Source organism: Procambarus clarkii, chromosome 77 (assembly GCF_040958095.1).
Source record: "Procambarus clarkii isolate CNS0578487 chromosome 77, FALCON_Pclarkii_2.0, whole genome shotgun sequence".
Lineage (NCBI taxonomy): Eukaryota > Metazoa > Arthropoda > Malacostraca > Decapoda > Cambaridae > Procambarus > Procambarus clarkii.
The window spans coordinates 14,168,171-14,192,597 of NC_091226.1; the positions used below are offsets into that span (position 1 = coordinate 14,168,171).

The 24,427-nt window shown below is 43.6% G+C and overlaps 1 protein-coding gene and 1 long non-coding RNA gene across 2 annotated transcripts; both read left to right on the forward strand.

The window, feature by feature from the left end:
- Window positions 1–2,688: 2,688 nt before the first annotated feature.
- LOC138357272 (serine/arginine repetitive matrix protein 1-like) lies at window positions 2,689–13,827 on the forward strand. Its single transcript, XM_069313924.1, has 4 exons — window positions 2,689–2,799; window positions 3,784–3,893; window positions 7,222–7,397; window positions 10,289–13,827. Exons 1-4 carry the CDS (start codon window positions 2,717–2,719, stop codon window positions 11,402–11,404), a joined length of 1,485 nt encoding a protein of 494 aa, XP_069170025.1. The 5' UTR covers window positions 2,689–2,716; the 3' UTR covers window positions 11,405–13,827.
- A 4,225-nt stretch (window positions 13,828–18,052) lies between these two features.
- LOC138357324 (uncharacterized) lies at window positions 18,053–21,103 on the forward strand. Its single transcript, XR_011224922.1, has 3 exons — window positions 18,053–18,238; window positions 19,783–19,904; window positions 20,634–21,103. It is a non-coding gene; the product is annotated as an uncharacterized lncRNA (long non-coding RNA).
- Window positions 21,104–24,427: the final 3,324 nt, after the last annotated feature.

A 24,427-nucleotide genomic window follows, 5' to 3' on the forward strand; every position in this document is an offset into this window, starting at 1 on the left:
CTCTCTCTCTCTCTCTCATTCTCTCTCTCTCTCTCATTCTCTCTCTCTCCCCCTCTCTCTCTCTCTCTTCCCGCCCAAATCCCTTTTCCCTTTGACCGCTTCCTTCCTCTGCCCCTCGTCCGAGGGGGTGAGAAAAGGGGGGTGAGGAGGGGAAGGGGGGAACAGTGTGGTGCCGCTAATATTTGGCAGTGTTGCGTTGTGTCGGCACGGTCTTCGCTCCGCCATTAGTTTAGACAAAAGGCCCAATACCTATGCAAATCGGGACGAAAACTTATCATATATTCTGGCTCGTTCGCCCGCTCTCCCTGGGCGGGTGTTGCTCGTTTTCTTTGGATATCCGTTTTCTGTGGACATGCGTTTTCTCTTGGTCTGCGAAGAATTGCGTTTGGGCTCTCGTAACCTAATTGAAATCTCTAGAGACTGTGTAATTGGGCGGAGCAATTTCATCCACTATTGTTGTTCTAGCCGGTGAGAGCCGCGTGTTGACAGTGGCATGGGCTGTAAGGTCAAGCTTTGACGGAGCTTGACCTTCCTGCCGTATAGACACAACCTATGCCTCCAAACATGGCTTAGAAAGCCTGCTCTCTCTCTTCTCTCACTTTCCTTACATTTCCCCTCTTTTCTCCCCTCGTCTATCCCCCCTTTTCCCCTATTTGATCCCTGGTAACTAGGTATGACGGTTTCTACCAGCGGATTTTCAGAATGTTGAGAGCTTTGGTATTTTCACATCAGTTCCCATCTGCTTCATTCCCCTTTGTTTTTACAACTGTGAGGGGAGAGGAAGGGGAGGGTGGTGAGCCCTAGGGGAGGGGAGACGCTGGAAAGGGGAGGGTGGTGTGCTGTGGTTCCCCTCTTCGATGGTTCTACCACTGTGGTTCTACCACTGTGGTTCCACCCTCACTGGTAGTTCCTCTGGACAAATCCTTAAAAAATCTCGAACTGACCAGGAATGTTACAATAGCCTGGTTGAGGACCGGGCCGTGGGGATGCTAAGCCCCGAAATCATATCAAGATAACTTCAAGGTATGGCATGAGGAGGAATTTTAGGTGGTTCAGTTGATTAGATAGTTTGAAGCTTCCCAGAATGCATTTACGAGGTATTTTGGGTCAAGAGGAGAATGTGTCCCACAGAAAGAGGTGCAGGACTGGATTCAGAGTAGGGAGGCTCGACACCCAAGGCCAACTCACGGTTCATTGTCGAAACCTGTACGTCTTTCCTATAACACAGCGGCTTTGTTTACAATTATTAAACGGTTTATGAGCTCGGTAGCACTATGAGGTTCTTTTAAAATATTTTTTTTTATTTTGCCCCGAGGGCCGAGTTTATTGGACAGCGTCACTCATCCTGTGAGTGGACACACCGCCATTGTGACAGTATTGGGCAGCGCCACTCATCTTGTGAGTGGACACACCGCCATAGTGACAGTATTGGGCAGCGTCACTCATCCTGTGAGTGGACACACCGCCATAGTGACAGTATTGGGCAGCGACACTCATCCTGTGAGTGGACACACCACCATAAAGACAGTATTGGGCAGCGTCACTCATCCTGTGAGTGGACACACCGCCATAGTGACAGTATTGGGCAGCACCACTCATCCTGTGACTGAACACACCGCCATAGCAGCATGTACAACACTCCCCAATAGGAAGAAAACCCGCTGGGTTGTTCATCCTGTCACTTGTATCGAGACACAGCTGGGACTTGTTAACCTGTTCACTTTAGACAGTTAATCAAACAAAAATTAGCATTTGTCAACCCCTAAAGTTTAGATTATCTTGCGGGTGCAAAATAGGAAAAATCTTTTTAAGAACAAAACAAATGGTATTTTCCTAGCTCAATGTGGGGGTGTATTAGGCTACATATTTTTTTAATGTCTTAGATATTCATATTCTCTCAGGTAGTGGTCAGGGCGGTGTCCGTCACTCTCATCACAGATTCTACAGCTCCGCTGCTCAGCTGTTGTTTCCATCTCAAATCTCCATGGGTATTTGTATCCAAGACGAATTGTTGCTATTACCGATTCTCTCCCGCTGTGTGGGAAAGGTCGCGTGTACGTGGTGTTACTCCGTGTGTACGTAATGTTACTGCGTGTGTACGTAATGTTATTGCGTGAGTACGTAATGTTACTGCGTGTGTACGTAATGTTACTGCGTGAGTACGTAATGTTATTGCGTGTGTACGTAATGTTATTGCGTGTGTACGTAATGTTACTGCGTGAGTACGTAATGTTACTGCGTGTCTACGTAATGTTACTGCGTGTGTACGTAATGTTACTACGTGTGTACGTAATGTTACTGCGTGTGTACGTAATGTTACTACGTGTGTACGTAATGTTACTGCGTGTGTACGTAATGTTACTGCGTGTGTACGTAATGTTACTGCGTGAGTACGTAATGTTATTGCGTGTTCTATTTGACCACAGGACTTCGAGATGTTTTGGGATGATGGGATGTTTGTAACATGCGTCTCTCCCTTACAGTGGTGTGAGCTGGACTTGGTCCTGGACCTCCACGCTCACTCCTCTCTCCTGGGCACCTTCGTCTACGGAAACTCATACGATGATGTCTACAGGTAAGGAGTAGAGGGTAGAGTTGTAGAGTAGACACTGTATACTGGTATACACCAACGACCACCCTGATGAGTAGAACCTGGTGATGAGTAACTGGGATTCCTCCTTCCTTCAGGCACGAGAGACACATTGTATTTCCTAAGATGTTAAGTCACTCCTGTGAAGATTACAGTCACGGCAACACTATCTACAACAAGGACCCCGCCAAGGCTCACTCCGCACGCAGGTGATGTGTAGTGTAGTGTACTGGGGTGTAGTGATGTGTACTGGGGTGTAGTGTGGTACTGGGATGTGTATGTTGTGTACAGGGTGTAGTGTGAGGATGTGTATTGTATTGTGGTGTGTGCAAAGTTGTGTAGTGTAGCATACTGGGGGTATGTTATGTGGTCTGAATCTTGCTTTGATTTAGTGTGGTGTAGTTTAGTGTATTCTAGTGCGCTGTAGCTTTGTCTGGTGCGCCCTGGCTTAGCCTGATGCGCCCTGGCTTAGTCTAGTGCGCTCTGGCATAGCCTGGTGCTCCCTGGCTTAGCCTGGTGCGCCATGGCTTGATAATCTCCACATGTTGAATGAATTTGGAATTCTATCTTTTGCAGCCACAAGTTCCCCCTTTTATTAATTGTGGGTCTCTCGGTGTATTCATTTTCTGTGTGTACGAGAAGTGGCTTTGTTCGTATCTCTGGCTGTACAGGGTTTTTTGACACTCTGTTAAGATTTTCATACTAACCCATGTGAACTGGGTCCTAGTTCTTCTAGATCTGTTATTAATCGCAACGACTGTGACCTCTAAATGTGACCCTCATGTCTCAATAGGTGGGATTTAGGACCCACAATGTTTCTGATAAAACCCACAATGTTTCTGATAAGACCCACAATGTAACATTGTTCTTATAGAGATTTTCATACTAACCCATATATACAGAGTCCTCGTTTTTCCTAGATATGTTATTAGATCTGTTTCCTAGATATGTTTCCTAGATAAGTTCCTAGATCTGTTTCCTAGATCTGTTATTAGATATGTTTCCTAGATATGTTTCCTAGATCTGTTTCCTAGATCTGTTATTAGATCTGTTATTAGATATGTTTCCTAGATCTGTCATTATTCCAGGGACCTGCCCGAAACGCTACGCGTCCTAGTGGCTGTACGAGAATGTAACAACTCTTGTAGATATTTCAAAACACAAAAAAATTAATCTTCTAAATGTCTCAATAGGTGGTTGTGTAACAACTTGAAGGACTCGGCCAATGTGTACTCCATCCACACCTCTATCTACGGCTACAGGAACCAGCGAGGACACATTATCCCATACACCGAGGAGCTCTGTATCCTTCCCCATACATAGATTATCTGACGGTTATCTTGCCTACAGGGCCAGATTCACAAAGCAGTTACGCAAGTACTTACGAACCTGTGGCCAGATTCACAAAGCAGTTACGCAAGTACTTACGAACCTGGGGCCAGATTCACAAAGCAGTTACGCAAGTACTTACGAACCTGTGGCCAGATTCACAAAGCAGTTACGCAAGTACTTACGAACCTGTGGCCAGATTCACAAAGCAGTTACGCAAGTACTTACGAACCTGTGGCCAGATTCATAAAGCAATTACGCAAGTACTTACGAACCTGGGGCCAGATTCACAAAGCAGTTACGCAAGTACTTACGAACCTGTGGCCAGATTCACAAAGCAGTTACGCAAGTACTTACGAACCTGTGGCCAGATTCACAAAGCAGTTACGCAAGTACTTACGAACCTGTGGCCAGATTCACAAAGCAGTTACGCAAGTACTTACGAACCTGTGGCCAGATTCACAAAGCAGTTACGCAAGTACTTACGAACCTGGGGCCAGATTCACAAAGCAGTTACGCAAGTACTTACGAACCTGGGGCCAGATTCACAAAGCAGTTACGCAAGTACTTACGAACCTGTGGCCAGATTCACAAAGCAGTTACGCAAGTACTTACGAACCTGTGGCCAGATTCACAAAGCTGTTACGCAAGTACTTACGAACCTGGGGCCAGATTCACAAAGCTGTTACGTAAGTACTTACGAACCTGTGGCCAGATTCACAAAGCTGTTACGCAAGTACTTACGAACCTGGGGCCAGATTCACAAAGCTGTTACGCAAGTACTTACGAACCTGAGGCCAGATTCACAAAGCTGTTACGCAAGTACTTGCGAACCTGGGGCCAGATTCACAAAGCAGTTACGTAAGTACTTACGAACGTGTACATTTTTCCTCAATCTTTGACGACTTTGGTTACATTTATTAAACAGTTTACAAGCATGAAAACTTGCCAATCAACTGTTGGTATTGTTATAAACAGCCTCCTGGTGCTTCGGAGCTCATTAACTGTTTAATAATTGTAAACAAAGCCGCCACAGATTGAGAAAAGATGGACAGGTTCGTAAGTGCTTGGGTAACTGCTTCGTGAATCTGGCCCCAGGAGTGTTGGTTATAGGGGGTTCTTCTACTTCCCACGCCCAATCTATGGTTTGACGTTTGATAACTTGGTTCAACAGACTGTTGCTTAGGGCGGTTCGCAAGAGCCATTGTGTTTGCGGTGTAATTTAGGCCCTAATTGACACTAGCGGGGCCTAATTGTCTGCAATTAGGCCCTAAATTACTAAGACAATTAAGCCCTAATTGTCTGCAGTGTATTGACCACTGCAGACAATTAGGGTCCAACACTTTCTACATTAACTTGTCTAAGTAATGTCTCGAACATTGACGAATATTTTACCTCAGACGTAGATATTCAGTAACATTAGTAACCAACATATCCTATGGTAACAAGAGCCAGTTCTCGTATATTAAGTATATTGATTTAATTTTATCAAGGGTTCAAATTGAGCTCATCATACATGCGTAAATCGATCCTTATTCCGATTGATTACAGCTCTATTTAACATTTTGCTAACTGGTTTTTCTCTTTGGGAAGAGACTGTAAACATTGTCGTCTCTCTTCCATCTTCTAATCGTATTTAGTTTTAACATTGTGTAGCTAATTTCTTTTTTTTCCTGCAAACCACCACCTAGGTAATTCATTATTCTAATACTTGAGATTTATTTTCTCGTTTATCTTCGTTTATCTTCGTTTAAACGTTTATCTCGTTTATCTTTATATTTCTCGTTCATCTGTGTAGCCATACCCTCTAGTTTCATTCTTATAGTTTGTAAACATTCCCTCCTCTCTCTTGAGGTTATCTTGAGATTATCTTGAGATGATTTCGGGGCTTTTTAGTGTTCCCGCGGCCCGGTCCTCGACCAGGCCTCCACCCCCAGGAAGCAGCCCGTGACAGCTGACTAACACCCAGGTACCTATTTTACTGCTAGGTAACAGGGGCATAGGATGAAAGAAACTCTGCCCATTGTTTCTCGCCGCCGCCTGGGATCGAACCCAGGACCACAGGATCACAAGTCCAGCGTGCTGTCCGCTCGGCCGACCGGCTCCTCTCTCACCCAAAGGGTAGAAATAACCTAAGCTACTCTATCCCTTTGAGATGTATTTTATCATATCGATAAACGTATTTGAACAGCCATTTCGAAAACTATTTTTTTAATTCATTGTCTCATCCATTCTTCGTATCCCATCCCACGTTATCCATTTTTCATATCCATCATTATAGTTCTGGGACAAGCCTCGCGCAAATCTCTGTACCTCATCAAATCATCATCTCAAGATAACCTTCTCAGGATTTCTTGTATATTTTTTAGCTATTGGCTCTTCGACGTGGCGGCATTCTCTTGGACTGGTCTCAGGTATGAGATGAACAAATCCACAAGGGCCGTGACGAGGATTCGAACCTGCGTCTGGGAGCATCACAGACACTGCCTTATCCACTGTCGGCCCTTGTGGACTTTGTTCATTTGATGCATCACGTTAGTGTGATATCTGTGTGATACGTATGAGAAGTTTTGGATGTGTATTTTCGATGTCTTCCTCAAAGTTCAAAACCTCTGTGATTTCTTACTTAAAAGAAGGCTGCAAATTTTGCTTTCCAAATGTTTAACTCTGGAAATCTCTGTTAATCAGGACGGCTTATAACTTCGATTCTTATGGCCACATTCACATGTTGGTTCGGGAAATTCCTCTTTGCTGTCTCTAGTAGCTTTGATATCCATGTCTCTATACTACCCATGGTGATCCTAGTTTACTTAGCATGGTTAAAGTTATCTAATATTAATTCTCGATTCATTCCCGTTTCCAAGCAACATGTCTGTTTCTCTCTGATGATCATAGGTTGTATTATTTCCCTCTGGGTGTATTGTGATATGTTATATAGCTGTATAACAGTTGACTAGACCACACACTAGAAGGTGAAGGGACGACGACGTTTCGGTCCGTCCTGGACCATTCTCAAGTCGAATGCGGGACAATTGACTTGAGAATGGTCCAGGACGGACCGAAACGTCGTCGCCCCTTCACCTTATAGTGTGTGGTCTGGTCAACCTACTTCAGCCACGTTATTGTGACTCCTCGCCTGCATATCTGTATAACTGATATATTTGTGCATATAACAGCATCATACAATATTTCTATGTATGTATATATATATATACAGAATCAACACATGTCTGACACGCTCTTCCACCGCGTGTCAGAATTAGCAAAAGCAGTTGTATGTGTCTTCCTTAACCTTTGATCAGATCTGCGAACAGGTCGCAATATCGTCATGGCGGTGTTGGACTACTACCAGTTTTTGGGGCTGATTCCCTACACTCAGCCCTCAGCCCAGCCCCTCCACGATCTTCCCAGGGGTAAGGGTCCCGCCAGCCCCCCTCTACACACCAGACACTCCCGCCTTCATCTGGGCGTCCAGCAGGTGTGTAAACTTCAGACACCACACCTGTCTTTCATGTGTGTATTCATACCAGTTTTCTGTCTATACAGTGCATATCACCATTCTGTCTGACGCTTCTTCCTGCGAGCAGTCTGGGGCCAGATTCACAAAGCAGTTGCGCAAGCACTTACGAACCTGGGGCCAGATTCACGAAGCAGTTACGCAAGCACTTACGATACCTGGGGCCAGATTCACGAAGCAGTTACGCAAGCACTTACGAACCTGGGGCCAGATTCACGAAGCAGTTACGCAAGCACTTACGAGCCCGGGACCAGATTCACGAAGCAGTTACGCAAGCACTTACGAACCTATACATCTTTTCTCAATCTTTGGCGGCTTTGTTTACAATTATTAAACAGTTAATGAGCTCCGAAGCACCAGGAGGCTGTTTATAACAATAACAACAGTTGATTGACAAGTTTTCATGCTTGTAAACTGTTTAATAAATGTAACCAAAGCCGTCAAAGATTGAGGAAAGATATGTACACGTTCGTAAGTACTTGTGTAACTGCTTCGTGAATCCAGACTTGTTATCATGTTAATTATATTGAACACATTTTTTACTGCCTTGTACCTTTTAAATTCTCATTATGCTACAATGCACCTGTTGATAAGCCATTCTCAAGTCGATTGTGAAGATTCTTGTCGATTCACAATCGACTTGAGAATGGTCCAGGACGGACCGAAACGTCGTCGTCCCTTCACCTTCTAGTGTGTCGTCTGATCAACATACTTCAGCCACGTTATTGTGACTCCTCGCCTGCATCCGAAGCCCGGATTTGTATAATATTTATATCTAAATTCCATTTATTTATATATACACAACCAGTGTTAGTCTAACACCCGAGCTGCTGCCCCACACAGACCCATGTACATCACCAGACGGAGTTGCCAAAGGAAATTTCCCAAGGAAGTTGGAATAAGCTGAGACAGGCCGCACAAGAATGAAATACCATCGTTGGCTGATGTCTTGAAGCTCCAGGGAAGATAAGAAGCAACTGAGAATGGGTTTGTATTTTCCCGCGCCCAACACCCAACACTGGCAGCAAGGTTTGCGTCATGAATATTAAGTAGACGGAATAACAGCTACAAGAAAGTGAAAGATAAAGGAAATATGTATTTTTATGTGACGTCAAGACAGCAGCGCTGTCTTGTTCCCGTTCTCGCACTTTCTTATAGTCAATATTGACTTATTAAATACGTGCATATGTGACATACTAATTTATTGTGAATATTTTAGTTTACCTTAAAAAGCTTCATAGAAAACACCGACCTTACCTAACCTTCTTAGTATGTTAAGATAAGCATCTTATTGCTTCGTAATTACAATTATTACGTAACCTATACCTATAATAAGTTAAGTAATAATTGCAATTACGAAGCAATAAGATGCTTGTCATAACATACTAACAAGGTTAGGTAAGGTCGGTGTTTTCTATGAAGCTTTTCAAGGAAAACTAAAATATTCACAATAAATTAGTATGTCACATATGCACTTATTTAATAAGTCAATATTGACTTAAAGAAAGTGCGAGAACGGCTTGCAGCGCTGGGCGTGGGATGTTTACACCTCAAGAGGAATGCTCTATGAACAGTGATCTTCGGCTTCACTACGCTAGACATATAATATTACTAAACATGTTATTAAATGCGTGTAAATGAGAATGGTATTGCAGGCGATGAGTCACAATAACGTGGCTGAAGTATGTTGACCAGACCACACACTAGAAGGTGAAGGGACGACGACGTTTCGGTCCGTCCTGGACCATTCTCAACTCGATTGTGGTCCATGGGATCGAGAATGGGATTATTATTTTGAACAGTCTCCGTGGTGTAGTGGTAAGACACTCGCCTGGCGTTCCGCGAGCGCTATGTCATGGGTTCGTATCCTGGCCGGGGAGGATTTACTGGGCGCAAATCCTTAACTGTAGCCTCTGTTTAACTCAACAGTAAAATGTGTACTTGGTTGTAACAACGATTCTTCGCGGCGGGGATCGTATTCCAGGGACCTGCCCCAAACGCTACGCGTACTAGTGGCTCTACAACAATGTAACAACTCTTCTATATATCTCAAAAAAAATTTGATGGGTGTTCGCAAAAGAGATTTTTCTGTCAAAAATATTTTTTCTGAGCATAGATTCGTAAATAGGTGTGCGTGAAAGTAAAGAAAAAGGTGTGAAATAGAGCAAAGATTGATTTATTACGCGTGGGTAGATAGAAGAATTAGTAGTGTGAAAGCTACAAGCATCTTGAGGAGAATACCTGAGGCGTCAGGGGCCAGATTCACGAAGCAGTTACGCAAGCACTTACGAACGTGTACATCTTTCCTCAATCTTTGGCGGCTTTGGTTACATTTATTAAACAGTTTACAAGCATGAAAACTTGCCAATCAACTGTTGTTATTGTTATAAACAGGCTTCTGGTGCTTCGGAGCTCATTAATTGTTTAATAATTGTAAACAAAGCCGCCAAAGATTGAGAAAAGACGTACAGGTTCGTAAGTGCCTGCGTAACTGCTTCGTGAAACTGGCCCCAGGTTCGTAAGTGCTTGCGTAACTGCTTCGTGAAACTGGCCCCAGGTTCGTAAGTGCTTACGTAACTGCTTCGTGACTCTTGCCCCAGGTTCGTAAGTGCTTGCGTAACTGCTTCGTGAAACTGGCCCCAGGTTCGTAAGTGCTTGCGTAACTGCTTCGTGAAACTGGCCCCAGGTTCGTAAGTGCTTGAGTAACTGCTTCGTGACTCTTGCCCCAGGTTCGTAAGTGCTTACGTAACTGCTTCGTGACTCTTGCCCCAGGTTCGTAAGTGCTTGCGTAACTGCTTCGTGAAACTTGCCCCGATGCAGGAATGGCTGTTGTAATCACGTCTTCCTTGCAGGTGCGGACTCCGCAGGGATCAGTCAGAAGCAAATGGTCACCAGGCAGCAGGGAAAGGGGCCCACGGGCACTGCCCAAACCCACTGGTGTTAAGGACCCCGTGGGCAGCGAGGCAGCAGGAACGGACACTGCTGCCAGTGGCAGCACTGACGATGCCTCCTCTGTGAGTAGCGACAGTGAAGAGCTCAGTGACACAAGTGGCCTGATGGTCAGAATCAAGCAGAAGGCTGCGTCAGCAGATGAGGAGGATCTCGGGTACGCAAGGCGCTATGCGCATGACCGTACGGATAGGCCGGCCCGCCTGCCTGTGAGTCGTGCCAGAGACGACAATTCCAGGACTCTTAATGGACGAGATAAACGACGAACGAGCCGTAAAACACGTCATCCCAGGACGACATACATGACACTGTTTCCAGAGCAGGACAACAGCCACCCGACCCGCTCTGACGACGACACGCGGAGTCTACCCGATCTTCCGTCGCTGACCGCTTCATTACCGACGTTGCGGACGTCTCGTGGCAGCCGCCACCGTCCGCCATTACATGTAGTCAGCCACCACGTTCGCCCGACGACCCTCATGTGGCAGGACCTCCAACAGCCATTCCAGCACAGAGACATCAAACTCTCCTACAGGTACTACGACTTCCGACGCTTGACACGACCGCGCAAGAAACGCCACAAGAGGAAAACAAAGAGTCGTTCCCCAAGTCGAGCCCGAGCCCAACGTCGTAATAAAACTGCCCACCACAACCCAAAATCCCCAACTAGCAATCACCCCGTGCCCAAAAAGCCCCCTACCCACCATCAACCGATGCCACAGACTCATCACAACCCAACATCATCCTCCCCGGAGAGAACTCGGCCCAGAAGGATGGTGGCAGGCGGAGGCTTCAATGTTACACGTATGGCAGCGCCGCCACGCGGGGAAATTGGCGCCAGACTCCCTACACCTCGTCGACTTGGGATGATCGACGTTAATCAACTCACCATAGGCGGGTACCAGGAGAACGAGTCCATGCCCAGGTGGCAAGCCAGTCCCCGTCGCCCCACTATGACTCTACCCACTTCACCTCCGCTCCTTAGACGCTTCCTAGATCCCCATGCCCCCCTTTTCTGAGGGGAGCGTCCCTATACTCCTGCCTTATACTCTTCACTAAGGGGTTCTGCTCGCCACCTCCTGCTCTCATTCATCTCAGGGACTTGCAGTCATATACTTTTGTGAATAACTGTAATACAAGGAAATCTTTGGAGCACGACAGTGGGATCGAACCAGTGTTCTAGGTCACCCTATATGAGCGCCTTAACCCATGGGCTATGATATGCTAAATACAACCTGTCCTCATGCCAGATTCGTTAAAGCGGCGGCCATCTTCACCCCTAAGATGCATTCATCAGTTAACATAGTGTATAAAAAATAGGTTTGTTTTCATATGTTAATATTATTATATAGTAAAATTCTGTGTATAGTTATGTAAACCTGACGTTCGAATAGTGTAAACCTGACGTTCGAATAGTGTAAACCTGACGTTCGAATAGTGTAAACCTGACGTTCGAATATTGTAAACCTGACGTTCGAATAGTGTAAACCTGACGTTCGAATAGTGTAAACCTGACGTTCGAATATTGTAAACCTGACGTTCGAATATTGTAAACCTGACGTTCGAATATTGTAAACCTGACGTTCGAATAGTGTAAACCTGACGTTCGAATAGTGTAAACCTGACGTTCGAATAGTGTAAACCTGACGTTCGAATAGTGTAAACCTGACGTTCGAATAGTGTAAACCTGACGTTCGAATAGTGTAAACCTGACGTTCGAATAGTGTAAACCTGACGCTCGAATAGTGTAAACCTGACGCTCGAATAGTGTAAACCTGACGTTCGAATAGTGTAAACCTGACGTTCGAATAGTGTAAACCTGACGTTCGAATAGTGTAAACCTGACGTTCGAATATTTCTGGAAGTGCTTCGCTGGCAACCTCTGTTAGAATTGCAACCTTGTAAATGCTTCACTTATGTATTAGATACAAATAATTGCCAACAGAACCTGAACACCTGACTATACACAGAACTTAATTATACAATATTGTGAACTTACGAGAACTTAACGTTCAAATGAATGAATGTCTTTTTTGGGGACGGTTGCCGCTTTAACGAGCCTGGCGTGAAGACAGGCTGTAACCTGAAGTCCCAAACTTGTCCTCAGGATATTAAAGTACTTATGCCACATAATGCTTATAGTTTCTATGTTGCAAATGTTCACAGTTTCCCTGTGGTAGATTCACATTTATGAGCTATTACCAGGCACCAACCCTTCCTCACGTCCCATAGTCCAAGTCCCATAGCACCCGTCCAATAGTACCCGTCCAATAGTACCCGTCCCATCGCCGTAGTCACCAGAATAGTTTGATCAGATTTGAACGATAATTGTAATTTTCCGTTCCCACTTCGGGTGTACTCGCCTAGTTGTGATTATGTGGATTGAGCTCTGGCTCGTTGGTCCCGCCTCTCAACTGTCAATCAACTGGTGTACAGGTTCCTGAGCCTATTGGGATCTATCATATCTACACTTGAAACTGTGTATGGAGTCAGCCTCCATCACATCACTGCCTAATGCATTCCATTTGTCAACTACTCTGACACTGAAAAAGTTCTTTCTAACGTCCCTATGGCTCATTTGGGTACTCAGTTTCCACCTGTGTCCCCTTGTTTGTGTTCCACCCGTGCTAAATAGTTAATTTTTATCTATCCTATCAATTCCTCTGAGAATTTTATAGGTAGTGATAATGTCTCCCCTAACTCTTCCGTCTTCGTGTAGTGAGGTTGAGTTCCAGCAATATTTCCTCGTAGTTCATACCTCTCGGCTCGTGGACTAGCCTGGTGACATACCTCTAAACCTTTTCGAACTTCGTTTTGTGTTTGACAACATGTGGACTCGAGGCTGGACCTGCATATTCCAGTATTGGTCTGACATACGTGGTATTCAAGGTTCTGAATGATTCCTTACACACGTTTCCGTAGGAAAAATTTGGGTAATATTTTACATCCAGTTCGAATATCACGGAACAGCTACATCCTATTGAAAGCTCGTAATTTAGTTATGAGAAATTTTGGTAATTATCAGTAAATTATAATAATTATTCTATGAGTTATTATCTAAATATTCCAATTGGCGCCAAATTATAATATATACGATAAGCTATGCTCTATGCAAATTAAAGAAAATGGATCGTACATTATGTATTACAGAAAACGAATATAATAGGGTACACTACCCTACCGCCCAAAGGATGAGGTATGGATTATCCACTACCCCGCACGGGATGGGAATAGGGCCCCATAACACCCACATAATGGGTAATGGGTCCAATATACTACCAGCACATGCACTCTGTACTACCACATGCACTCTGTGCTTCCATATTTTAGCCTGAAATGCTATGCGTATTAGTGGCTTCAGGCATTGTATGTACTAGCTCTCATCTATAAATCCGACATTGTTTGTAACTCATTTTCAATATATGTATCATTACCTGAATAAATATATTAAAATTATTAATTAACATTTATAATTCACCTATGGTATACATTAGCTACCATGTATGGCTCCTTATTTTAGTATTTTGGATGATTTTAAGGTTTAATAATTAAGTTTGTAGTGAATAGCTGTTGACGGATGAATTATTACTTTACTAAAATAGTTTAAACAAAATTCTCTCCATTCTGTCAACTAATGTTTTAACCCATGATTTAAACCACTATTCTACAGTGCATCCTGTTAAAGGGTAGCACTTAGGAGAAATCTTGGCGCTTTCTCAGTAAATTATAATAAGCACTCTATAAATTATTACATATAATAATGGTTCGTGAGCCAAACATTATATACAATAGTGTATGCTTTTAAGAACAAAGAGAATGGATTGTAGGAACGTCAACAGAAAACGATGTGACGTTGAATATTTATCGGGTAGACTACTGCAAACAGGATGGATATAGGGTCTACAACAAGTCACATGATGTATGTCGTCCACTGCCATCCAAAAGGATAGGTATGAGATCCACTATCACCTGTTGGATGGGTATGTGGTCCACTACCGTCCCACAGGATGGGTACGGGGTCCACTACCGCCCACAGGATGGGTATTAGGTTCACAACCATCCACAGGATGGGTAAGGGGTCAGGTACCACCTCTAGGATGGATATGGAGTCCACTACTATCCAAAGGCTTGGTATGGGATCCACTACCGCACACAGGTTAGCGGTAGTGGATCCAATACCCACCCTACAGGTGGTAGTGGCCCCATACCCATCCTGAGGACACACTGACACTGTTGAAGGCAGCAATGTTCAGTGTACAGGTTCCCAAGTAGGAAGACTTGAGAGACAAGACTGACGAGAGACATCAACATCAGAGGCTCTATAGTGGCACGTGACGGACTTGTCGTGGTGAGAGGCAATGTCGTGTTATGTTATTCCGTCGTTGTAGATGTTAGTTAGTACCCCGAGACGGTCTTATAGTTGTCGTCCTTACTGTCTGGCTGTGGTCGTCTGAGGTCGTCCTGTCTGGCTATGGTCGTCTGAGGTCGTTCTTACTGTCTGGCTGTGGTCGTCTGAGATGGTGACGATAAGACGGTTATAAGCTTATAAATCTCAAGGTAAACAGCTCTAACAGGCAGAACTGAAGAGGTTGGGGTTATAGAGAGCGTGTAGGAAGGAGCTAGGAACCGCCTGAGATCTTGCAAGACTCGGCTTGAGACTTATACTCCAGACGCTCGAGCAGTACCTTGGGGAGACGGAGACAGGAGGAGCGAGGAAGGTGACGGGAATTCTTGTTCTAAGGACGAGAGGAGCGCCGAGGACCCGTCCGGCGTCACGTGGTGATCGTCGAGGACGCCACTTGTACCGAGTAATATTCTGAACAATGTCATCCTGGACGTTAATAGTTATTATAAAGCATAAATGTTCACTCTTCAATAAGGTAAAATCACCCAATTTGTCGTCAACGAGCAATATCTTATTAAGTCAATTGAAAGCAAATATTTAACATCATCCAATGTTGTGTCAGGAAGTTTGGCTTGTTGTGTTTCTTAGTCTGTTATTGCATATATTGTATATTGTAGCTGTCGAGCGGGCATTAACAGTTGTTGACTGACAGACGATTACTACTTCACTGCCGATTCTATTGCAAATGTTGCTCTGTTATACCTGTTGTTCTGTTGCAACATTTACAATAGAATGTTGTATTTGGTTTGTGAATTAGGTTTTGAAATTAACAACTTCAAAAATTGAAGTTGGGGATCATTATTGGTTCATTAGAGACTCGTTCGTATATGGGGAAGTGAAGGAGTGGTTGTTGGCCATTGTTAACTGACACTTCAGACGCGCAAAATGTTAACCAATGGGGTGAGTTTTAGGGTGAATGTCCACCAATCAGCGGCCGGGTTTGGTTGGCTACTGGGTATAAAAGGGAGGATGAGACGCAAAACATTTCAGTGGTTTTTACCTCACTTTTGGTATACAGTTCCTGCTTCGTCTCTTGACGTTTATCTGTATGTGGAGAATCTCTTCCCTTTTCTCTTGTTGCGGCCCCCTCCCAGCAAGAGGAAAGGGAGGGGGGGCCATTCTCCCCTTCGTTCCTTGTACTGGAACTAGTAAAGTATATGGGAGGGGGGGGTTATCTTGAGATGATTTCGGGGCTTTAGTGTCCCCGCGGCCCGGTCCTCGACCAGGCCTCCACCCCCAGGAAGCAGCCTTACAGCTGACTAACACCCAGGTACCTATTTTACTGCTAGGTAACAGGGGCGTTCAGGGTGAAAGAAACTTTGCCCATTTGTTTCTGCCTCGTGCGGGAATCGAATCCGCTCCACAGAATTAAGAGTCCTGCGCGCTATCCACCAGGCTACGAGGCCCCTTAAGCCATTAAGCCACCCTTAGGGGTGGAGGAACTATTTCAGGTTTTCCTTCACTCGAAGATTGGGTTATGTGGGCATAATGCTGCGTGGGGTACAATAGCTGACTCAAACTCGCCATTGACTCTCCTCTACCCTATTAGTATAATGTGAGAGGCTAGCCCTTAACGTCTGGCCTTCAACCTTACAGATTCGGTTAAATATTAATGTTGGTGTACAATAGTTACTATGGCTTTAAAACTAAATTTAAAACTTTTTAATAACATGACTCGCATTCAGCAGGCTAAAGATGTAATTCTAATATTGAGTAACTAGTGAAATTTCCTAAACATGGAGAGATGATAGTATATGGATGATATATGGATAGTATATGGAGAGATGATAGTATGATAGTATATCCATCCCTGGTGTTTTTACCATCAACGGTAATTATAAAACTTCCTGTCGTAGAGATTAATCGTAAAATTACCTTAAAATAGAACGGCATTTCAGTAAATTTCTATCGTTCATGATCTATTGTAGTTGTGTAACTAATTCTCTAGTTTATTAGTTAACGGACTAATTCGTTCCTGCCATTGCACCTAAACGATAGTTAACTACCGGTTCATAGTAACGCAATTGTCGACGGCCTCCCCCCCTCCCCCAGGGTCTACACAAGGCGGTCAAACTTGACACTAGCACCTAAAGTCAGATGCTAGTCTCCGGACACTTCCCCCAAAGTAGATTTCTTTAGCAGTTCAAAAATCTTTTTGTTTGGTAATGTACAGTGTAGCCACGCACGCTAATGATCAACCCGTCCTCTTAAAAATAACGTCACTTTTCGCTCGTATGCGTGGCGCTATGGCCAAATAGCAGTCTCCGTGGTGTAGTGGTAAGACACTCGCCTGGCGTTCCGCGAGCGCTATGTCATGGGTTCGTATCCTGGCCGGGGAGGATTTACTGGGCGCAATTCCTTAACTGTAGCCTCTGTTTAACGCAACAGTAAAATGTGTACTTGGATGAAAAAACGATTCTTCGCGGCAGGGGATCGTATTCCAGGGACCATAGGATTAAGGACTTGCCCGAAACGCTACGCGTACTAGTGGCTGTACAAGAATGTAACAACTCTTGTATATATCTCAAATTTGGACGTAATTTGAAATGAAATCGACTCACAAAAGTGACGTACTGTTCCGTTTTCTGTTTGAGTCGTCCGGCCGACTCTGTAAGGTTAGAATAGATGACTTTCAATTCACGTTTTTCATAACGTTTTGAAACTTTATGAGAATTTCCTGCCCACCTAACCTATCAGAGGACCCTTAACTTAATGTTGTTGGAAAAAAAATCCAAAATTTATTTTCGTTTTTTTTTCATTTTCAAATCACGTCCAAATTCGGCTATACGGACAAACGGCCAAAAGCGACGTTCTTAAGAGGACAGGTTGTTACACATGGGAGGACAATGTTAACACTTGTGTTAAATTTAGACGGTTAAGGCGATGAGTCACAATAACGTGGCTGAAGTATGTTGACCAGACCACACACTAGAAATTGAAGGGACGACGACGTTTCGGTCCGTCCTGGACCATTCTCAAGTCGATTGTCTCAAGTCACAATCGACTTGAGAATGGTCCAGGACGGACCGAAACGTCGTCGTCCCTTCAATTTCTAGTGTGTGGTCTGGTCAACATTAGACAGTTAAGCTTTTGCTTCAGTGTAAGTTTACTAAGAGTTTGAAGCAGCCGGTTTCTACAAAGGTGTAGCATTAATGCTTCTTGCATAAATTTCCTTGGCGTCTCTACCGTTCTTGAAAGACACTAACTCGTTTCAAACTATTCCCAGTTAGCTCTTCAACAATGGGAGAAACTAAGTCTGAAAATGCTCTCAGAACAACGCTGGGAGCACCCATACGGACGCGTCGAATCTAAGAAAAGAAACCAACTTATTAGCATTAGGAAACGATCAAACAAAGGGATGGACACCATGACGGCAAAACTTGTTTGAATCACCACAAGACTGTTGAAGACGGCATACACACTACTTCAAAGAAACCTTCAATATAGGGTAAGTGCATGGACGGATACTCTGGTAAATATTCTAAAGAAAGTGTTTTTTTTTAAGTCAAAAGGGGAAGATAGACCATATCAACACTTTCGGTAGCCTCCTCCATGGAAAGATTAGTCTAAAGATAATCATTGAAGGATTACCATTTAAAAAATCAGCATGTGACCCGCAGAGGCTCAAAACAGTCATAGAACAACAAATGGAAACCATCTCAAGACCCACAACGACTCACATCTTCACAGACGGATCAGTTGATCAAGAAAAAGGTTGTGCTGGGGCAGCAGTTTACACTACCAACCATGAAGCTTACTGGAGCATGAATAGTGGGTGCTCAACATTGTAGACAAAATTATATGCCCTGAAGGAGGCAATAAACTAAACAATTGAGAATAATTTACATGTCATCATTCATACCGACTCTAAATCTTCGCTCCAGACATTGTTATCCAGTCAGCACAAAGATAATATACAACTCCTCACATAAATCCAACATATAGGAAAAAACCAATAATCTAGGGCTGTCAATCACCCTAGATTGGATACCAAGTCACATTGGCATAGATGGTGATGCAAAGGCAGACTCGCTAGCAAAAACTGCCACTGCTCTACCTGTTGTACAGGTTCAAATACCTCCAAGTTTTTCACGGATTAAGGAGCAAATAACAAAATATTCCCAACTATAAAGTCGCCAAAGTAGCGGAAGGAAGATCCACTGCGATATGGTACGAACAAGCCACTGGGTATTAGTCTTTAAAGCCTGACAAAGATAGCCACACATTGCAGTAGCCATACACAAACTCAGACTTGGTTAAGTGCTGCTGGGAGGTAATAAACCCAATAGTTAGTGTCATATCTGTGGAACAGAAGCAGAGGCGCCACTATTGCACTACTTACTGGAATGTGAAGCTACTGAAGCCCTGACCATCAAACTCAACATTAAACCAACGACAGCAGCTGCATTACATGCACATTCCACAGCGACTACAATGATTAGAAAAGCCGTTAAAGAATGGGACTCATTAGTGAACATTCTGCATCTACATCCGCCACAAAGATAATGTTGTTAAAACAAGACTAAAACCAGTGCACTAAAAGAGAAGCGGAAAAAGAAACGATGGGGTAGGAATCCCCACCTCCATTTACAACTTTGACCCAAATATCACGGTAACAAGGTTATCGCAAATAACCGAACTCGATTACGGGCTCACCATAGCCCGTGCTACATGGACACTTCCTTCTGAGTAGCTAAAGCATTAGCTCTTCAAACGGCACCCGTATTCTTCCAAGCCCTTCCTGCATCTAGGGTACCACAGTTTCCTGTGCTCTCCGGCTTCTCTAAGCCTTGAAGACCACAGCAAACTAGACACTCCATCCTGTGAAATGCCTGGTAGCGTAGTAAAATGTTCTAGTTGGTTAAACTCTAAATCACATTGAGCGAACCAGTAATGTACTTTGAGTACCCAAGATGCAAGTTAGATATTAACATGGCCCTTATTTTGCCCCGCTCATTAGTAAATTTAGATAATAATTTTCACCTGTTTCAGATACATGGAAATGAGGGCTGGTAAGAACTAACATTTCTCACGAGTGACTTCAAATACTTCTGGGAACAAGCCAACTTAATCCTGCACTTTTGTCAGAGGCTTCTAGCAAGCATAACACAAGGGTAAGGACGACTTCATAGTGATATCGTCAAAACTGAGTTTACTTACTAGTTTAACATGGTTATACAGTATTGAAATGCATGCATACATGTGCATTGTACATAAAATATGGTTATCCTCGTTGATAGGGGCCTCGTAGCCTGGTGGATAGCGCGCAGGACTCGTAATTCTGTGGCGCGGGTTCGATTCCCGCACGAGGCAGAAACAAATGGGCAAAGTTTCTTTCACCCTGAATGCCCCTGTTACCTAGCAGTAAATAGGTACCTGGGTGTTAGTCAGCTGTCACGGGCTGCTTCCTGGGGGTGGAGGCCTGGTCGAGGACCGGGCCGCGGGGACACTAAAGCCCCGAAATCATCTCAAGATAACCTCAAGAAGAATCCTGCTGGACTAACATTTAGTAAATGGGCAAGAATTTTTACAAAACTACGTAATTGGTTTCATTAGGTGGAATTCACTTAATTTGGACAAAAAAATACCACCTGGTGGTTGTTTTTAAGGTATACTTTGTATGTATACCTTGTGTATGTATACCATACTTTAGGATCAGTATGGCTTGTTTTACTTTATTAATATCACGGCTAAAATCATCATGGCATAGTTCGATATATCTTAAGTACAGGTTTCTCATAAGGGCTTCAACGGCTGTAAAGAGGTCTGCCAAAGTTATTCTTAATTTGTCAAAAGATTTCTTTAATCTTGTCATAACTATTATATTTCTCATCCATCCCCAGGCTCGGGCCACCAGTCAGACAAGAGAGGCAACAAGGACTGTCTCAGGGTACTGAAGAACATTTATAACGCCGGCATAAAGTGACAAGACAAATTGCTTGTAACTAAGTGATTGTAACCTATCCACCGCTGCCCACTGGATGGGGGGCGGTGTGCAGGACAAACATATAAATTGTGACACTAGCTCTCCACATATGTCAGTTGCTTAATTTAGAACCTGTACTTGAGGTCGATCTCGAACCCATTGGTGATGTGACGACTTATACTAAATTTTGTAACTAGCTCATCAAGATTGTAACTTAGCTAAATGAATTGTGGGGTTCAGTCCCTGAGCCCATTATGTGCCTCTGTAACCCTTTCCCCTACCGCCCACAAGATGGGTATGGGGTGCATAATAAATGAACTAAACTAACTAACCATGTCAAGTCTGCCATCTGTAAGACAGCCCTTGATTTGTGCCAGACAATGACCCACTTTCCTGGATGATAAAGTTGTAAAATATTAAATCTTAAACTCGCTCATAATCTTCTTGCATACCTTAGCCAGGAGGTCTCTTAATGCTTCGTGTCTACACAATTTGCCACCAAGGACCTGAAGTGTCGCTAGGGTAATAAGTTTTAATTAATAAATCATTAACTCGCCGGTTAAGGAAAAGATTCATGGTTTGCTACTCCAATGTAACAAGACATTGAAACAATGCAAGAGATATGTGAACCACCGTATGTACACCCAGCCCGTCCTCCAAACAAAGATCCAAAAGTGATTCCATCCACCCGCCAAACCCCCTGTTTATGAATGAAAAACGGTTTACACACGACTCACAACTGATTTCGTTCGAACACTTCCGGAACAAGTGCTTCACTGACGAGTTTTGTTCGAACCACATCGCTATAAATGCTTCACCCACGTACTACAAATGCAAATAATCGCCAACCGAACCTAAACACCTAACCTAACCTATGCCTATATTTGCACAATATGCTAATATATTATAATATTAATTTATATTTGAGAAAATTCTTGTTTTGAATGAACAGCATGTTAAAATTTATGAATGCGTCTGTGGGGTCGACCGCTGGATGTAATGGACTTGAGTCGAGGACGGGTTGGTACACCAGTTACCAATCCCAGACCACTGTAGGTGGGTTACTTTTAAAACCTGGTTGTGGCACTATTTTTAGGGGGCGTCTCTCCTAGTAACCTCGCTAGGTATCTACGATGAAAAGACAATCGAGAATTCCGGGACAAGAATGGTTGGGCACACTTCCTTTCAGCTTATGCCGCTGTTTACCTAGCAGTGAGTACGTACTAGTTAATCGGCTTATGGGGTTGCATCCTAGTTTAGGTCAGTAATTCAGCCTTTGATTGGGGAGGGGGCTTGGTATAAATCTACTGTGTGTGAATACTCTGGAATCATGTTCAGACACAAAGAATTAGAATAAGATGTAATTATATCTATCCTGTTTGCGATAGTATAGTATACCCTACCAATTGGTTTTCTGTAATACAATGTACGTTCCATTTTCTTTAATTTGCAGAGTATATTTTATTGTATATTATAATTTGGCGCGAATTGAAATATATATTTCATAAAATACTTGTTAATTCAGTAAATATATAATATCAAAAGAAGCCATAAAGCCGGGAAGGTAATGTAGCAACATAAACATTTTTGAATAATCATAAGATGCTAAACTTGTATTAAATAGATTTCTCTAATTAAACTAGGAGCCTTAAATAGGATGTAGCTGATCCGTGACACGGGAGACATCTCCCGTCACGCAGGGTGCAGCCGCACCTCCACAGATCTCCAGTATCAGCTCTTGATACTGGTAATGGCTCAAAAGGGCCACCACTTACGGGCTATTCATGCCCGTACCACCTTTTGGGTGGCTTAATCTTCGCCGCCGATCCGTGACATTGAAACATAATAGCAATATGGTACGTATCTCCCACCAGAAGTGGGAATGGAAAATGAAAATTTAGCATTAAAATCTGATCGGACTATTCTGGTGTCCACGGCCGAGATTAACGAAGCAGTTACGCAAACACTTACGAACCTGTCCATCTTTTCTCAATCTTTGGCAGCTTTGTTTACAATTATTAAACGGTTAATGAGCTCCGAAGCACCAGGAGGCTGTTTATAACAATAACAACAGTTGATTGGCAAGTTTTCATGCTTGTAAACTGTTTAATAAATGTAACCAAAGCCGTCAAAGATTGAGGAAAGATGTACACGTTCGTAAGTACTTGCGTAACTGCTTCATGAATCCAGACTTGATATCATGTTAATTATATTGAACACATTTTTTACTGTCTTGTACCTTTAAATAATTCTCAAATTATGCTACAATGCACATGTTGATAAGCCTCAAATTTTACCTTAATGTACCTACTAATCTTAGAAAAATTACAGGTATAAGAAAACTTCACCGTCAATTTTGCTAGAAATTACCTTCTTAAAATTGTTAGATTAGCCCGAAACGCTATGCGTGCATAGTGGCTTTACAAAAATGTACAAATTTATAACCCCAATGTACTTTGTGTATAAATAATAATAATAAAGTTTTTTCGAATATATGGCGTCATTTTGACTTTAGTGCATTACTACGCTCTATTTCATCCGTAAATATATAAAGATTTCCATCATGAATACGATTACTAATTATCCAGGCGAGGAGTCACAATAACGTGGCTAAAGTATGTTGACCAGACCACACACTAGAAAGTGAAGGGACGACGACGTTTCAGTCCGTCCTGGACCATTCTCAAGTAGATTGTCGTCGTTCTCACAATTGACTTGAGAATGGTCCAGGACGGGCCGAAACGTCGTCGTCCCTTCACCTTCTAGTGTGTGGTCTGGTCAAATTACTAATTATATTGCTGTTGGAAGAATGATTACCTAAAGTGTCATTATCTTAAGCCTATCAGGAGTGATTATATTAGCTCAATAGAGAATCCATTTTCCCCATCAGATTCTGACTTTATTAAATCGCTTTTGATTCTGATTTGTTTATTACCCTTAAGTAGCACACTGTACTTTATCGTTGTTGTTAAAGATTCGCCACTTGGAACAAATAGTTCCAAGTAGCACGGGCTATGGTGAGCCCGTAGGTACTGTGTATGTACTTTATCACATCCCCGGGGATGTGCTGGGATCGCTCGCAACATTTTGTTCCTAGGTACTGAATCTTAAACAACTTCTTGTCCCCGGTCACTACCATTCACTATAACCAGCAGTCACCACCATCACCACCACTATCAGTCACCACCACTATCAGTCACCACCATCACCACCACTATCAGTCACCACCACTATCAGTCACCACCATCACCACCACTATCAGTCACCACCATCACCACCACTATCAGTCAGCACCAACAGCACGCCCCCGGCAAGAGACTGGCACCCGGGCAACGCTTGCCAGTCGAAGCACGTTCCAGCGTCCATTTTCCAGCTCTCTCCTTCTAATTTTCCAGTGGCGGCCAAGTCATGGAAATTTCCCCTTCAAGAAACACAAACTCGAGGGAATTCTTCTGTGCGTGTTGAGGAATTCGACGCCCTTTGAGTTACCAGGCTGTTGTGGGTGCGGCCAGCTGCCCCCCCCCATCCCAATGCCCCCTTATCCCCCCCTGCACCTTCCCCCCCTCCTCTTTCTCTCATTCCTCCACTGCTCTTTGTTTACTCTGTGCTCACGTGACCTCTGGTGGGAAGACCTGGAACTAGGTAGCCTCGCCCCAATTGCATCATGCAAGTCCCAAGCACTTTTCCTCAACATATATTGCAAGATTGTAC

Excerpts from the sequence above, each read along its gene's own strand:
- LOC138357272 (XM_069313924.1), top strand. The coding sequence starts at position 2,717 with ATGTTAAGTCACTCCTGTGAAGATTACAGTCACGGCAACACTATCTAC. Across the intron at positions 2,800-3,783 it reads AAGGCTCACTCCGCACGCAG|GTGGTTGTGTAACAACTTGA; the intron begins GTGATGTGTAGT and ends ATGTCTCAATAG. Across the intron at positions 7,398-10,288 it reads TTCATCTGGGCGTCCAGCAG|GTGCGGACTCCGCAGGGATC; the intron begins GTGTGTAAACTT and ends TCTTCCTTGCAG.